This window comes from Callithrix jacchus, chromosome 7 (assembly GCF_049354715.1).
Source record: "Callithrix jacchus isolate 240 chromosome 7, calJac240_pri, whole genome shotgun sequence".
NCBI classification, from domain to species: domain Eukaryota; kingdom Metazoa; phylum Chordata; class Mammalia; order Primates; family Cebidae; genus Callithrix; species Callithrix jacchus.
In genome coordinates, this window is record NC_133508.1 from 49,961,727 (window position 1) to 49,978,874 (window position 17,148).

The following is a 17,148-nucleotide window of genomic DNA, read 5'->3' on the forward strand; positions in this document are numbered from 1 at the left end:
AGGTGGAGTAAAGAGGCATGAGCCAAAGGATGTCACAGTCCCTAGAAGCAGGGAACAGCCCTTAGTTGACTGTCGGCAAAGAAACAGGACCTCAGTCCTAAAACCGCGAGGAACTGAATTCTGCCAACAACCTTAGTGAGCCCCTAGGGTCCCCTAGAGCTTCCAGTAGGGACACAGCTTGTGACCTGGATGGGGGTGATCAGAGAGTGCTCCCCATAGGAAGCATCACTCATGAATGAAGTCCCGAGGATGAACGGGGGTGCACTGGAATCAGGGACTGAGGCGGGCAGGGGAACAGCACTCACAGGCTGCCGCAGGGAGTGGGATGCCTGTGGGTTGACAGTGGCAAAAAGAGGCTGGTGGGAGAGAGCACCCTCGGCTTCACAGGCAGGCGAGGAGGGCAGGGCCTCTTGGGTCCTGTTAAGACTTTGGCTTTTTTTAAAAAATACGGACCATTTCATGAATTTTCGTATCATCCTTATGTAGGGGCCATGCTAATTTCTGTAGTGTTCCAGTATATTGTTTTAGTACATGTGTTATCGAAGCAAACACAAGACTTTGGGCTTTATTCACAGCTGGGTTGGAAGCCACCTGAGAGTCTTCAACAGGATGGAGGGGAAGACAGCCAATGGTGTTTTAAAAAGATCGGTCTGGTGTCTGCACTGTGAGCTGGGTAGGGGGATGGGGTGGATGAGAAGAGACCCTCAGGTGGCCACTGTCAAGTCCAGATGGTGGGAAGGGGAGGAAGAGATGGTAGATTTGGGGGTAAAACTGCAGGTTACATAGACAGAACTAGTGATAGGTTGGGAGGTTGGGGGCCAGCAAGCATTTCAAAAAGCAGTCAGTCTCGGCCAGGCATGGGGGCTCACACCTGTCATCCCAGCACTTTGGGAGGCTGAGGTGGGTGGCTCATTTGAGGTCAGGAGTTCGAGACCAGCCTGGCCAACATGGTAAAACGCTCCCTCTCCTAAAAATATAAAAAATAGCCAGGTGTGGTGGCAGGTGCCTGTAATCTCAGCTACTTGGGAGGCTAAGGCAGGAGAATTGCTTGAACCTGGGAGGTGGAAGTTGCAGTGAGCTGAGATTGCACCACTGCACTCCAGCCTGGGTGACGGAGCGAGTATTCCGTCTTAAAAAAAAAAAAAAAAAAAAAAAAAAAAGCAAGCAGGCCGGGCGCAGTGGCTCAAGCCTGTAATCCCAGCACTTTGGGAGGCCGAGGTGGGTGGATCACGAGGTCAAGAGATCGAGACCATCCTGGTCAACATGGTGAAACCCCGTCTCTACTAAAAATACAAAAAATTAGCTGGGCATGGTGGCGCGTGCCTGTAATCCCAGCTACTCAGGAGGCTGAGGCAGGAGAATCGTCTGAACCCAGGAGGCGGAGGTTGCGGTGAGCCGAGATCACGCCATTGCACTCCAGCCTGGGTAACAAGAGCAAAACTCCACCTCAAAAAAAAAAAGAAAAAAAAAAAAAAGCAGTCACTCTCAAGGAGAGTGGGAGCAGGGGGGTCTCAGAGCCGTGGACTACAGCACCCCCCACCCCAAGCAGCAGAAGCTGACAGATCAGAGCATGTGCCAAATCCTGGCTGTAACACTGCCCAGCTGTGTGACTTCGGGCAGATTTCTCAATGTCCTTGTGTCTCAGTCTCCCCATCTGTAAAATGGGTTGGCAGTTGTTGGCTATTAGAATTACTTTTGCTACGGAAAGCTGTTCCAGCATTTGCACTTTTTTCTGCTCAGCTTCTGTTAGGCCAGCGCATCTCAAAGTCCCTGGGGCTCTTGTTAAAATGCAGATTCCAGTTAGGCAGGTCTTGGGTTCTGCATTTTGAGAAAGTTCCCAGGTGGTGCCCATACAGCTAGCCCAGGGCCTCACCTTGAGTAATAAGGTGTCAGGGTGTACAGTGGTGGAGATCCCCGGGAGACAGGGAGGGGAGAGGTGCTTACCTCGCTGGCTCTGCCCAGCTCTGGTCCCTTTGGGGATTTTGCATTCGATCAGACTCCCCAAGCCCCCCACAACTTCTAGACTCATCTCCCGCAGGTTTGGTCTGGCTGAGACCAGGTGGGGCTTTTTGAAAGTGAACTTAATAGGGTTTGTAGGGAAAACCAAACCAACCTGAAAATAGACAGGCCTAGAAATGGTAAGGTTTTAGGTCGCTCTGCCTTCATCTTGATGCTGCTAAGGTGGGGCCTAGGGCCCCCAGCTGCACAGCTCATTACCTTGTGGACACCTCGTTTTGCCTTGAACCTGCGGGGAACTCCACCCAAAAGCCCCCCTCTCAGTCGTTGGGCTTCCCCCTCCCACTCTTCACTTCCTGACCCCTCCTTCCTTCCCAGCCAGGGGCCAGAGCACATCCCAGCTCCCTCTCCCTCTTCCCCAGGGCAGCAGGAGCTGATGAGCCAGGCAGGGTGGCCCTGGAAATTCACCGGGCCAGACTTCTCTGGGCGGCTGCAGGTACCTGGGCCGCTGCCTCCTTCTCCACCAGGAGCTGGGACTGTGAAGAGCCTGTGTGAGGGGAAGGGGGCGACCCTTCCTCGCTCAGCCCCACATGGAAAATGGGGTCCCAAATCCCCTGCTCTTCCATTTTTCATGGGGCTCAGAGAGGCACAGGCTGGACATCCCAGCTGAGATCCCATGGCCCTCAGCACAGTGAGAAGACTGCCCTCTCATGGTAAGCTATAGATTTACAGAGAATTATTGTTGAAAAGAAGCTGCCACCTCCCAGCATTTGGTGTCCTTGAGACGCTATTTACATATGTGGCTTTGTATGTCTGCATTCTCATTCTCTTTATGTATACACATATGATTATCACTACTTTTTATTTTTTAATTTTCTATTTTTTTTGAGGTTTTCACTCTGTTGCTTAGGCTGGAGTGCAATGGCATGATCTCAACTCGCAATCTCTGCTTCCTGGGTTCAAGGGATTCTCCTGCCTCAGCCTCCTGAGTAGCCGGGATTACAGTAGCCGTGATGTACCATCACACCTGGCTAATTTTTGTATTTTCGGTAGAGATGGGGTTTTGCTATGTTGGCCAGGCTGGTCTCGAACTCCTGACCTCAGGTGATACGCTGGCCTGAGCCTCCCAAAGTGCCGGGATTACAGGTCTGAGCCACCGGCACCCAACTAAGATGATCCCAATTTTGCTGGCAACATCCAGAGTATCGAAATCAGGAGCCAGTGGAACATACGCCTTCTTCTCTCCATCAGGCTGAGCCAGGGTGCTGGCCTTGGCCACGAGCATGTCCTAGAGCTTCTTCACGCCTGTTGGATCTCGTGCTTGTTGGCTTTAACATCCACAGTGAACACAAGTGTGTTGTCTTCTATCTTCTTTGTGGCAGACTCGGTGGTCAGCGGGGACTTGATGATAGCAGAGTGGTCAAGCTTTCTTCTCCCGGGGGCACTATTTTGAGGATATTCAGGCATTTAAAATTTCTTTTTTTTGAGACAGAGCTTCACCCCTGTTGCCCAGGTTGGAGTGTAACGGCACGATCTCGGCTCACTGCAGCCTCTGCCTCTTGAGTTCAAGCGATTCTTGTGCCTCAGCCTCCCGAGTAGCTGGGATTCCAGGCTCCCGCCACAACACCCGGCTATTTTTTTTTTTTTTTTTTTTTGTATTTTTAATAGAGGCAGGGTTTCACCATGTTGGCCAGGCTGGTCTTGAATTCCTGGTCTCAAGTAATCCGCTTGCCTCGGCCTCCCAAAGTGCTGGGATTACAGGCATGAGCGACTGTGCCCGGCCCTGGGCTTTTTTATTTTAAAGATGGGTAGCCCGTGGCCCAGAGGTGGGGGAGAGGTGGGGACATAAAACTCAAATCTCCTCTCTGCAGTTAGTTGCTGTGTGACCTTGGGCAGGTGGCTACACCTCTCTGGGCTGCAGTTTCCTCATCTGTAACGTGGGGTAGTGATCTGGCCCCAAAGAGCTGGGGGTGTATAAAGGAGGGGTTGTGTGAAAGCAGGTACCCAAGGCTAGACTTGGGGGAGTAATGGGCAATGTCATGGGCTCCCCATTCTCTGCACTCCCTCCTCCCCCATTGAGCCAGGTGTGGTGGCAGGAGGGAAACAAAGCGAGAGTGCCCCCAACTGTGCCCCAGCAGAGTGAGCAGGGCCTGGAGCCATGGTCCCTGTGGACTCTGTAGCTGTCAGTCAGATGCGCAGGCAAGTCAGGAGGAGAGACCCAGGACAAGGACCCAGAATGTTCCCACACTCAGCAGGCCTAGCACGTGAGCCCTCACACCTCCAGCCAGCCCCAGGCGCAGGCTGCTGATGCTGTGGATTAGGAGCACGTCAGGGGTCCTGGTAGTTTCTTGTCATCTGGAGAGGCTCCCAGGAGCCCCCTGGGTGACTTGAGAGAGGACACCTTCCTGTCTACTGGGAAGGGAGGTGGGTGTCCCCAAGGCCCTGGGCTCTGGATTAAATGAGAAGGGAGACAATCCAAGCACCATGTGACAGTTGGGCAAATATCAAGTTCATTTATTATTTCAAATTAATATGGCGACATGTTTCAGACAAACAACAACAACAAAAAAGAATGATATAACCGAAGACCCCATTTATCCACCTTCCAGCCATGCTGCTGCTCGCTGCTGCTTCCTGAACATGCTGGAGCTTCACTGTTCCCTTGAGTAGAGACAAGAGTCAGGCAGCACCTTAGGCTGGCCAGGCCTCTCTCCTGGGGGCAAGTGGCTTCTGCTTCCCTTCCCCGAATCAAGAAAGCTCCACATTGCACCAGGGGCCACATCCTTTCTGCCAGGCACCATCATGGATGCTGAAGACATGGAAATGTGACAAGGCTCCCTACCTGACTCCTGCCTCACTTCCTGCCTCCGTTCTCCCCTTCCTCCATCATAGAAGTTTCACATCCTGGATCACCCTAGAATAGTGCTCCCCATCATTCCATGTGGAAAGACAAAACTCCTTCCCTGGGATCTCAACAGAGAATTTCCTCTCTTGAACCCTTTCTTACAATGGGGCTTCACTTTCAAAGAACCCTTGAAGCACGTGGGGGGGGCTTGTTAAAAACATCTTCCTGAGGCCGGGCGAGGTGGCTCACATCTGTAATCCCAGCACTGTGGGAGGCTGAGGCAGGAGGATTCATTGAACTCAAGAGTTTGAGACCAATCTGGGCAACATAGCAAGACTCAGTCTCTACAAAACAATAAAACATTAGCTGGCTGTGGGGATGCACACCTGTGGCCCCAGCTACTTGGGAGGCTGAAGAGAGAGGACTATTTCAGCCTGGGGAGGTCGAGGCTGCAGTGAGCCATGATTGTACCATTGCACTCCAGTGTGGGCAACAGAGTGAGACCCTGTCTTAAAAAAACACCCCACAAAACAAAAACCACACCTTCCTGAAAGAGTGAGTTTCTCCAACCCCTACTTTACTCACAAGAATGAAACTTGAATATGAAAGATTAAGCAATCTTATTTAGAAGTTAATATAGTAGAATATATAAGTGACATTGGTTGGGAAAATATTTCTTTTTTTAAGACGGATTCTCACTCTGTCGCCAGGCTGGAATGCAGTGGCATCATCTCAGCTCACTACAACCTCCGCCTCCCAGGTTCAAACGATTCTCCTGCCTCAGTCTCCTGAGTAGCGGGGATTACAGGCACAAGCCACAATCCCCAGCTAATTTTTGTATTTTTATTAGAGACGGGGTTTCACCATCTTGGCCAAGATGGTCTCAATCTCTTGACCTCGTGACCCACCTGCCTCGGCCTCCCAAAGTGCTGGGATCACACGTGTGAGCCACTGCTTCCGGCCTGGGTGGGCAAATATTTCTTAAACAGGACCAAAAAAGGAGCATTCACCATAAAAGAAAAGATTGGTACATGTACTTTATTAAAGCTAAGAATGTCCATTCATTGTAAGCCTCTATCAAGAAAGTGAAAAGGCAAGCCAGAAGATGCAAGAAGATACTTGCAGTACATATATCAACAAAAGCTGGGTATCTAGGACATGTAAAGAACTTGCACACATCAATAAGGAAAGCCAGACAGCCCAATTAAAACAAAATGGCCATGAGACCTGAACCGGCATCTTATAAAAACAATGCCTAAATGATTAATAAACATGGGACAAGGTGCCCAACAACATTACTTATCAGAGAAATGCAAATAAAAGCCACAATGAGGTATTACTACAGACCGACCAAGATGGCTAAAGTATTAAAAACTGACATCAGCAAGTGCTGACAAGGATGTGGAGCAACTAGAATCCTCAGACACTGCAGGGAAGTGCCTACTGGTATGACTACTATAGAAGCCTGGAGGGAGAATCTATCAGAACTGAGCATGCCTTATGCCCCAGCAATTCGACTCCTCAGTATATAGCCAACAGAAGCATGTACATTTGGGCACTAAAACATGTGCAGGAATGTGCCCAGCAGCACTATCATAATAACCAAAAAAGTGAAATTTCTATTGAGAGCAGGCCCGGAGTGGTAGCTTAGGTCTGTAATTCCAGCACTTTTGGAGGCTGAGGCAGGTGGATTATTTAACGTCAGGAGTTCGAGACCAGCCTGACCAACATGGTGAAACTCTGTCTCTGCTAAAAATACAATAACTAGCCAGGCATGGTGGCACACACCTGTAGTCCCAGTTACTTGGGTGGCTGAGGCACGAGAAACATGTAAGCCCAGGAGGCAGAGGTTGCAGTAAGCTGAGATCATGCCACCGCACTCTAGTCTGGGCAAGAGAGAAAGACTCTGTCTCAAAAAAAAAAAAAAGGGTAGATGAGACAAATAAATTGTGCATATTTGTACAATGCTATACTGCAAAGCAATGGACAGAAATGAGCGACTCTTATTATTTATTTATTTTTTTGAGACGGAGTTTTGCTCTCGTTACCCAGGCTGGAGTGCAATGGCGCGATCTCGGCTCACCGCAACCTCCGCCTCCTGGGTTCAGGCAATTCTCCTGCCTCAGCCTCCTAAGTAGCTGGGATTACAGGCCCACGCCACCACGCCCAGCTAATTTTTTGTATTTTTAGTAGAGACAGGGTTTCACCATGTTGACCAGGATGGTCTCGATCTCTTGACCTTGTGATCCACCCTCCTTGGCCTCCTAAAGTGCTGGGATTACAGGCGTGAGCCACCGCGCCCTGCCGAGCGACTCTTATTTACACCAATGTGAATGATTCTCTCAATATTATGCTGAAATAAAGAGGCCAGTTGCAGGGAAACAGACTGTGTAATTCTACTTTATGTAAAATCCAAAAGCAGACAGCATTAATAGATGGACAGAAATCAGTTTAGTGGGTACCTTTTGGGAGGGAGCGTGTGGGAGTGGGGAGGAGGGAAGGGCTGGGGCTGGCTAGGTCCTGTTTGATGAGTTGGGTGCTGATAGCATGGTGCATTTGCCCTGTAAAAATGCAGTGGGCTGTAACTTGAGATCTGCCCACTTTTTTGTATGGGTGTGTTAGGCTTCGACAAATAAGTTTACCAGAAATTTGTACTGGTGGGCACACCCCAGAGACAAGGTAGGAAGCAACTATGTTAATGCTAGGGCGAGGGGATAGCGGTGATGATTATGGTATGAAAACGGCCAGGAGAATTTTCGACGGGTTGTTAGAGAGGACAGTCAAGGGAGACGCGAAGGTTTAAGGTGGGAGGAAACCCAAGGGTGGTGTGGGTTTGTGGAATCAGGAGTTCTTGCCCTGATTTCTCTCCTATGATACAAAGCTCTGTCTCAGGTCTCCTGAGACTGGTGGGGACAGAGGGATTATGGCTATCTGGGACCCACCTGGCCTCACCAGCTTGTCTGACCCACCAGGATCGACCCTTCAAGGACACCTGTGGAAACCCCAGCCACTACTACAATGAGAACATCAGAAGGTGCTGTTACCGATGCCCCGAGGGTGAGTGGAGGCGATGGAGGTGGGGACAAGGGGGAAATTTGTTCTTAATGGATGACCCTCGGGGGGCATTGATGAGTGGGGAAATAGTGGCCAACCATCGTGGTCATAATTGGCTGCAGTTTTCTGCAGTTCATTCCCTGCGTCGCAGAGTCCAGAGACTCTTGGAAGGCTAGGGCTGTAGAATTATTGAGACTGTGTTTGTGCTGCCACAGGAAAGTCCATCTCTGTGAGTTTTTATTTTTAACTTAGGGCTGCCCCTTGTTGGACACTTACTATCCATGAGTCCCAGACCTTTATATGCACTGTATCATCCCATTCAGGGCTTGCAATTATCCTTTATCACACTCATTTTGCAGATGGGGTTGCTGGGGCTTGGCAAGCTTAAATTCCAGCCACTTCTCTTGATGACCAGGGTCACAGAGCTGGGAAATGCTGGAATGATCAGGGCTGGAGTCGGGGCTCAGAGACCTCAGAGCCTGGGCTATCAACATCCGCTGACCACCCCTCATTTCTGGGGCCTGGAAGCCCTTTGCAGTTCTCCTCCTTCCCTCCTTTCCTCCCTCCCTTCCTTCCTTCTTTCTTTTTTTGAGATGGAGTTTCTCTCTTGTTGCCCAGGCTGGAGTGCAGTGGCACAATCTCGGCTCACTGCAATCTCCGCCTCGTTCAGGTGATTCTCCTGCCTCAGCCTCCCAAGTAGCTGGGATTGCAGGCATGCACCACACCTGGCTAATTTTCTATTTTTAGTAGAGACGGGGGTTTTTGCCACGTTGGCCAGGATGGTCTTGAACTCCTGATCTCAGGTGATCCACCTGCCTCAGCCTCCCAAAGTGCTGGGATTATAGGTGTGAGACACCGCGCCTGGCCTCTTTTTTCTTTGTTTGTATTAATTTAAAATAGAGACAAGATCTCTCTATGTTGCGCAGGCTGGTCCTGAACTCCTGAACTCCTGGGCTCAATCAGTCCTCCTGCCTCAGCCACCCAAAGCGCTGTAATTACAGGCGTGAGCCACCGCGCCTGGACCCTTTGCAGTTCTTAACTGCTCCAGCGCAGAACACACATTTATCTCAGAACAACCTGGACAATAGATTTCTCTGGGACTGGTCTTCTGGACCAGTGCTCTCTTTCTGGAATACTTGACCACCCCCAGCACCATGACTGACTTCTAGTCGATTACCTGGAAATCCTTCTGGAGCAGGGGTGAGTGTTCTTCCGGTTTTGCAGGTGATGCTGAGGCCTGAGGAGGTGAGCAGCTAGAATAGGGTCATGAGGCATTTCTGCCCCTGCGGTTATCATCAAAAGCCCCGAGGCACAACCAGTGGTCATAGATGAGTGGGGCAGGACGTAATGATACCCCATGTTCTGTGACCTCCAGCAACAGAGACTGTCACGGGGATATCAGCCATTAGTTGTGCCAGTAAGGGTGGGAGGAAGTCTGTATGTGTCTGGTTCATCTTCGCTGCTTCTTGCTTTGAGGACGGCAGGCCACTGCAAGTGGGCGGGCATCGTCTGGGGGCAGAGAGGCCCATCCACCCGTCATCTAATCCTCGCAGCTGTGCTGTCTGGAGGGTGGTAACGGGCTATGGCCATCAGGGGTATTCCACTGGAGCTGGGTGGGAACCTGGGTCTGTCTCTGCCACGAGATTCAGACCCGGCTCGTGCTCAGGCCCCCAAAGGACAGAGGGAAACATTCTGGGAAAGAATTTGATGTTTTTGTATTTGATTTTGATTTGTTTGTATTTCCAACAACGATTTGAAGCAGTCATTGTACGGGGGAAAGCAGTGGGTTGGACGCTATAGACTTTCTTGCTTTTATTTTTGGTTTAGGGTTGATTTTGAATGATCTATCAGTTGAGTCTCTTGCTTTTTCCGTGTTTCACTGGTCAGCCACCCACCCACACATCCAAGTACCTGTCCCTGCTCACCTGCCCATCCATCCATGTACCTGCCCACACACCCATCTTTTCAACCACTCACTAACCCACCCCCTCCCATTCCCTTTCCATTTTCCTTCCCATCCAGTCCCCATCCATCCACTTATCTATATGAGTTTGCTGGGGCTGCCATAACAAAATACTGAAGCCTGGGTGACCTAAACAATAGACATTTATTAGGCCGGGTGCGGTGGCTCACGCCTGTAATCCCAGCACTTTGGGAGGCCAAGGCGGGTGGATCACGAGGTCAAGAGATCAAGACCATCCTGGTCAACATGGTGAAACCCCGTCTCTACTAAAAATACAAAAAATTAGCTGGGCATGGTGGCGCATGCCTGTAATCCCAGCTACTCGGGAGGCTGAGGCAGGAGAATTGCCTGAACCCAGGAGGTGGAGATTGCGGTGAGCCGAGATCACGCCATTGCCCTCCAGCCTGGGTAACAAGAGCGAAACTCTGTCTCAAAAAAAAACAAACAAAAAAAAAACAATAGACATTTATTTTCTTGCAGTTCTGGAGGCTTGAAGGTCCAAGATCAAGGTTTTCACGGGGTTTGGTTTCTGGTGAGGGCTGTCTTCTTGACTTGCTGATGGCAGTCTTCTCGTGGGGAAATCAATCTTTCTCTCTCTCTCTCTCTCTCTCTCTCTCCCCCTCTTCACATAAGGCCACCAATCTCATTGAATTAAGGCCCCATCCCTATGACCTCATTTAACCTTAATTATCTCCTAAAAGTCCTATCTCCAAATACAGTCACATTGGGGGTTAGGGATTCAATACATTTAACATATGAACTTTGTGGGGGACACAATTCAGTCCATAGCACCATCTCCTGCCCATATCCCTTCAATTATCCTCCCTTTTCCCCCCCATCCATACACCCACCCCTCTCCTGGCCATCTTCCCATCTACTTTTCCATCCATCCATCCATCCATCCATCCATCCATCCATCCATCCATCCGTCCATCCCTCCATCCCCCATCCAACAAACATTGATTGATTGATTGAGATAGAATCTCTATCTGTAGCCCAGACTGGAGTGCAGTAGTGTGATCCTGGCTCACTGAAGCCTCTGCTTCCTGGGTTCAAACGATTCTCCTCCCTCAGTCTCATGAGTAGCTGGAATTACAGGTGCGGACCACCACACCCGGCTAATTTTTTGTATTTTTAGTAGAGACAGGGTTTCACCATGTTGGCCAGGCTGGTCTCAAACTCCTGACCTCAGGTGATCTGCCCATCTTGGCCACCCAAAGTGCTGGGATTACAGTTGTGAGCCACCACACCTGGCTTCTCATTCTTATGATGGGGTCATCTTTCACCTTTCCAGCTTCTTCTCCCTTCACTATTCTACAGGAACTGCTGCATGCTTTGAAGTCTCTGTGACTTTTCATTTATTTATGTATTTATTAGAGATAGAATCTTGCTCTGTGTCCCAGGCTAGAGTGCAGTGGTGCGATCTTAGCTCACTGCAACCTCCACCTCTTAGCTTCAAGCAGTTCTCTTGCCTCAGCCTCTCAAGTAGCTGGGACTATAGGCGTGTGCCACCACACCCAGCTAGTTTTTGTATTTTTAGTAGAGACGGGGTTTCACCATGCTGGCCGGGCTGGTCTCCAACTCCTGACCTCCAGTGATCTGCCCGCCTCAGCCTCGCAAAGTGCTGGGATTACAGGTGTGAGCCACTGCACCCAGCCTAGTCTCTGGGCCTTTGGACATGCCCGTCCCCATCTTGGATGCCCTCTCCACAGTCCCTACCTGCTGCAATCCTGGAACCTCTTCCTCCATGAGGCCCTCCCTTGCTAGCCTGGTGCTGGGTGGTGACACCCACACAGTTCTCCTGGGGCCTGTTTGCTGGGGTTTTTACCCTCTGGAAAGGAGTGGCCACAGCGCTCTCATTTTTCGTGGGACCCACAATCCCAGCCACAGGGAGAAAGAGACTTCCTTCTCACCCTCTTCTGGCCTGTTTGACCCCGGCCTGACAGGGACTTGATGGGGACTGGATGGAGAGAAAATGACATCCCAGGTCCCAGGCTCCCTCCACTTAAAAGCTGTGACCTAGGAAGACGGGGGTCCCTTCTCCTCGCTTCCCCTCTGCAAGGCCCAGTGCTGGTTGGGGCTGAGGACCCCATATTGGTGTGGTAGGTGGGGCATTTTACTGGAGTTTTATTGACTTTGTGCTTCTGGAAAGGCAAAGAGAAAAAATGAAAAACCCACAAAAACCCCTTCTTTGATCTCTTGGGGAAATTTCTTGACATTTTGCCTGCCGTCTGCAGCCAGCACTCAGCTGTGTGACTGGGTTTGCATGTGGGCGGGTTGGTGGAGGAAGGAAGCTGAGAGATCTTTGAGATTGAAAAGTGTAGATGTCATCGAATCCCTCCTTGCACCCAGGCCTGTGATGCCTTCTCCAGCATTCATGAGATCAGGTCTCCAGCCCTTTGCTTACATACTCTCGGTGACAGGGAGCTCATTCACTGACTCCTAACAGTGACTGATTCACACCAGTGGAGCACGCTATGTGCTGGCTGTTGTGCTGGGCCCTTTACCCACCTTAGTTCCTTCAATCCTGATAAGAAACCCAGAGAGGAAACTTGGACGTCGAGGGGTTCAGGGATTTGCTCAAGGTCACATGTGAGTCAGTGGCTCAGCTGGGCTGTGAACGTGCCCATCTAGCGAAGTCTCCTGAGCTCTTCAGCTGTAGTTGATACCAACCCCTGAGGCCTCGAATTTGGGAGGCAGGAGAGCTTACTAGTGAAGAGCTAATGCAGTGGCTACAAAGCCCTTCCTGTTCTCCATCTTCCCTCTGAAGGGGTCTCCCCTGTAGATGTTGGAGGCCTGGCTAGGTTCAGGGGGAGGATGTGAGGCCAGGCCAAGTATGAGGTCAGGAGCATGGCAGGTGTATCCCATCTTGTCCCAGGAGCTGAAGGTTCCTCCATGGGCTGTGAGCAGGAAGGAGGAGGAGGAGGGGGTTTGTGGGTTCCCCTAGCGTCCGCTGCCTTTGAGTAAAGCCCAGCTCTGTACATGGGCCCGCCCACCGGGCGTGACAGCTGCTGCCCCTGCTGGCCACCACCCCCCCCATCCCTCTTCACCTTGGGCTTCAGCTGAGTGTGTGGGTCCCCTGTGTCCTTTGACGCTGTCCAAGCAGAGCCTCTTCACAGCACCTCCTGCCCTCCTGCTGTCCCTGTGTGCTTGACTCACACCTCTGCATTCCTCAGTCTCCGCTTAGTGTAGACCCTCCCTGACCCCAAGCGAGCTCAAAGGTCTGGGCTCCGGGCTCTTGGTGTCTCCCATGGTTCCACTTTCCGAACACTCCTTCCACGTATCACGACTTGTCTATCGCCTTCCTGCAGGATCCTCAGCCCGGAGCCCAGGGCTTGGCACATAGCAGATTCTTGATTTTTGAAAGAATAGATAAATGAATGAGTATGTCTGGCTTGCCCAGCATACCCTTCTGTGACAGCCAGCCCCTGCTTCACAGGGCCAAGCTTCCACTGTCCCCCTGGCACCTCCCTCTGCTGAAGTCAGACCAGCCTCGCTCTCCTGCTCCCCTCACTCACAGGTTCATCCTAGTCTTGTCTTTATTTCAGCCTGAAAAATGCACCAGGGTTCTTTTGCGTAGGAGGAAGTATGCGGGGTGGGAGGGAGGAAATGGAAGGCAGTAGAAGGAATTAGGACTGGCCCAGTGCAGCAAGCATTTATTGAGCTCCGTTGTATATAGGGTTCTTTCGGGGTGAGAAGGACAAGGTCCTGCCCCCGGGAGCTTACCTACTGTAGAGGAGGTGACATGCTTATATATATCTGATACTTCAGAGGGTATCTGTGCTAAGATAGTTTCAAAGGAGGAAGAATGGGAGCTTGCAGTGAGGAAAAGCCCATATACCACTGGTCTGCATCCATCCATTCATCCATCCATCCACCCACCCATCTACCCATTCATCTGCTTTTCCCTAACCCATCCATCCATCCATCTGCCCATCTACTTACTCATCCATTATTCCCCCATCTATCCATCCATCCATCCATCCATCCATCCATCCATCCACTCATTCATTTACTCACCCACTCATCCATCTACTCACACATCTACCAACCCATCCACCCTTCCCCCATCCATCCACCCATCCACTCATCCATCTACTCACACATCTACCAACCCATCCACCCTTCCCCCATCCATCCACCCATCCACTCATCCATCTACTCACACATCTACCAACCCATCCACCCTTCCACCATCCATCCATCCAACCATCCATCCATCCATCCACTCATTCGTTTACTTACCCACTCATCCATCCAACCACGCACTCATTCATCCACCCACCCCTCATTTATCCACTCACCCACCCACTCACTCATCCATCCATTCACCCATCTACCCACCCATCCACCCTTCATCCACCCATCCATCCATCTACTCATCCATTTACTCACCCTCTCATCTATCCATCCACTCACTACTGATCCTCATCTATCCATCCACTCACTACTGATCCATCCACTCACCCTCTCATCTATCCACCCACCCACTCAACCATCCAGTCACCAACTCATCCATCCACCCACCCACTCATCCACCTACTCATTTATCCATTCATCCACCCACTCACTCATCCATTCACCCATCTACCCATGTATCCACCCTTCCCCCATCCATCCATCCATCCATCCACTCATCCATTTACTCACCCACTCATCCACTCACCCTCTCATCCATCTACCCACTCACTCATCCACCTACTCATATATCCATTCACCCACCCACTCACTCATCAATCCATTCACCCATCTATCCACCTATCCACCCTTCCCCTATCCATCCATCCATTCATCTACTCATCCATTTACTCACCCACTCATTCATCTACTCATCCTCCCATCCATCCACCCACCCACCCACTCATCCACCTACTCATTTATCCATTCACCCACCCACTCACTCATCCATCTATTCACCCAATAACCTACTCATCCACCCATCTAACCATCCACCCACCCATCCACCCACTCTTTTTTCTTTTTTTTTTTTATGAGACAAAGTCTTCCTCTGTCACCCAAACTGGAGTGCAGTGGCATGATCTCAGCTCACTGCAATCTCCACCTCCCAGGTTCAAGTGATTGTCCTGCCCCAGCCTCCCAAGTAGCTGGGACTACAGGCACACACCACCATGCCGGTCTAATTTTTGTATTTTTAGTAGAGATGGGGTTTCACTATGTTGGCCAGGGTGGTCTCAAACTCCTGACCTCAGGTGATCCGCCTGCCTCGGCCTCCCAAAATGCTGGGATTACAAGCATGAGCCACCACGCCTGCTAAATTTCCCCTTTTCATGAGAATACCAGTCATATTGGATTCGGCCCACCCTAATGACTTCATTTTAACTGGATTGCCTCTTTAAAACCCCCATCTCCAAATAAAGCCACATTCTGAGGTACTGGGGGTTAGGACTCTAGGTTATCTTTTTTGGGGGAGACACAATTTAATCCATATCAACATTCAGGACGTATGAGGGGTATTAAGGAAAAGATCAAGATGCCCAGACTGGCTGCAGTAGAGTGTGCATGAAGTGAGCAATGTAATATAATGGCAGACTGGGAAGGTGGAGACGCAGTGTGAGGCCTGGGAATGCAGTGTGAGGCTGGGGAAGGCCATATTAATTAGGTTGGCAGAACAGGTATTAATGAAATATGCGTGAGGGCCTATGATAGGGGAATCATTGGTGAGTGGAAGTGGAAAGACTCATCCTCAAGGAACTGACTTTTTTTTTTTTTTTTTTTTTTTTTGAGAGGGAGTCTTGCTCTGTTGCCAGACTGGAGTGCAGGGGCGCTATCTCTGCTCACTGAAACCTCTGCCTCCTGGGTTCAAGCCATTCTCCTGCCTTAGCCTCCCAGGTAGCTGGGACTATAGGCATGAACCACCATGCCCAGCTAAATTTTGTAGTTTTAGTAGAGATGGGGTTTCACTATGTTGGCCAGGATGGTCTCCATCTCTTGATCTCATGATCCGCCTGCCCCTGCCTCCCAAAGTGCTGGGATTACAGGCGTGAGCCACCATGCCTGGCCTTTTTTTTTTTTTTTTTTTTTTGAGACAGAGTCTTGCTTTGTTACCCAGGCTGGAGTGCAGTGGCACTATCTCCGCTCACTGCAACTTCTGCCTCCCAGGTTCAAGTGATTTTCCTGCCTTAGCCTCCCATGTAGCTAGAATTACAGGCGAGCATAACCACACCTGGCTAATTTTTGTATTTTTAGTAGAGATGGGATTTCACCATGTTGGTCAGGCTGGTTTCAAACTCTTGACCTCAAATGATCTGCCCGCCTTGGCCTCCAAAATTGTTGGGATTACAGGCATGAGTCACCACACCTGGCGGAGCTGAGATTCACAGTATCTAAATTTCCCATAAGAATGTCAGCTCCGCCAGGTGTGGTGACTCATGCCTGTAATCCCAACAATTTTGGAGGCCAAGGCCCTGGGGTGGCAGAAGGGAGCATGGCCCTTTTAGGGAACAGGGAGATGCCGGTGTGGCTAGAGATGAAAGGACAAGGGGGACATGGTTGAGCTGAACCTCACTAGCCATGGTAAGGACCCATCCTGGGGGCCATGAGAAAGTTTTTGAAGGTTTTCATCAAGGAGTGATAGGGTCAGATTGACCCCTTGGAAAGCCTACAGGGGAACTACTGAAATGTCTGAGTTAGAGAGTGACTGCCAGGAAGCTAATATTTTTGAGAGGTTCTTGCGTGTTGTTCTAGGGCAGAGGGTCTTACCCTGGGGCCCATGGACTCTCAAAGGTAGATTTCACGGGGACCATGAACCTGAATGGATTCACTTATTTTAATTAGCTTCTAGCTAAAATTCCCTTATTATTCCTTCTATTATGACTTAAGGCAACAAAGCACAGTGGTAATTGCAGTACACAGCTTTGTCACCAGCGGAAACCATAGATAGTCTCATATTATGATACAGTGGCTGCAGATGTTGTGAAATATTGTGTGGCCTCACCACTGCTTTGGAACTATGGAGTTATTTTACCTTATTATTTAATGGGGTTACAAAGAATCACATGTTACTATATCTTATGCTATTTTGTTTAATGCTTTGATAACCATATTCCAATATAGTTGGATTCCTCTGTATTCCTACACATTTTATTTAGGAATTTATGATTCTGTGCAGTGTACACAGGCTTTTTTAGAATGATTAGGGGTACAAGAAATATTTGGAGCCCCCTGGTCTAGATTATTTTCATTCTAACTGGCAGAAAGGCTCAAATAAGACAAAGATAAATAATTGGCTCCATCACAGAGAAGTCCATGGGCACCCTACATTCAGATGTTTGAATGATGTCCTCAGGAGCCCATTTCTCTCCAACTCTGG

General features: G+C 50.1%; 1 protein-coding gene and 1 non-coding gene across 5 annotated transcripts in view; one reads left to right on the forward strand and one right to left on the reverse strand.

The window, feature by feature from the left end:
- The window catches only part of TNFRSF8 (TNF receptor superfamily member 8), a 76,794-nt gene that overhangs the window by 16,224 nt on the left and 43,422 nt on the right, over positions 1-17,148 (forward strand). For all 4 annotated transcript variants that reach the window (XM_009000415.6, XM_078330399.1, XM_078330401.1 and 1 more), the window contains exon 2: positions 7,774-7,858. In XM_009000415.6, coding sequence (XP_008998663.3) covers positions 7,774-7,858 — 85 coding nt within the window. The remainder of the gene's footprint in view (positions 1-7,773; positions 7,859-17,148) is intronic.
- On the reverse strand, positions 442-552 carry LOC118143409 (U6 spliceosomal RNA). Its single transcript, XR_004727629.1, has one exon. It is a non-coding gene; the product is annotated as a U6 spliceosomal RNA (small nuclear RNA).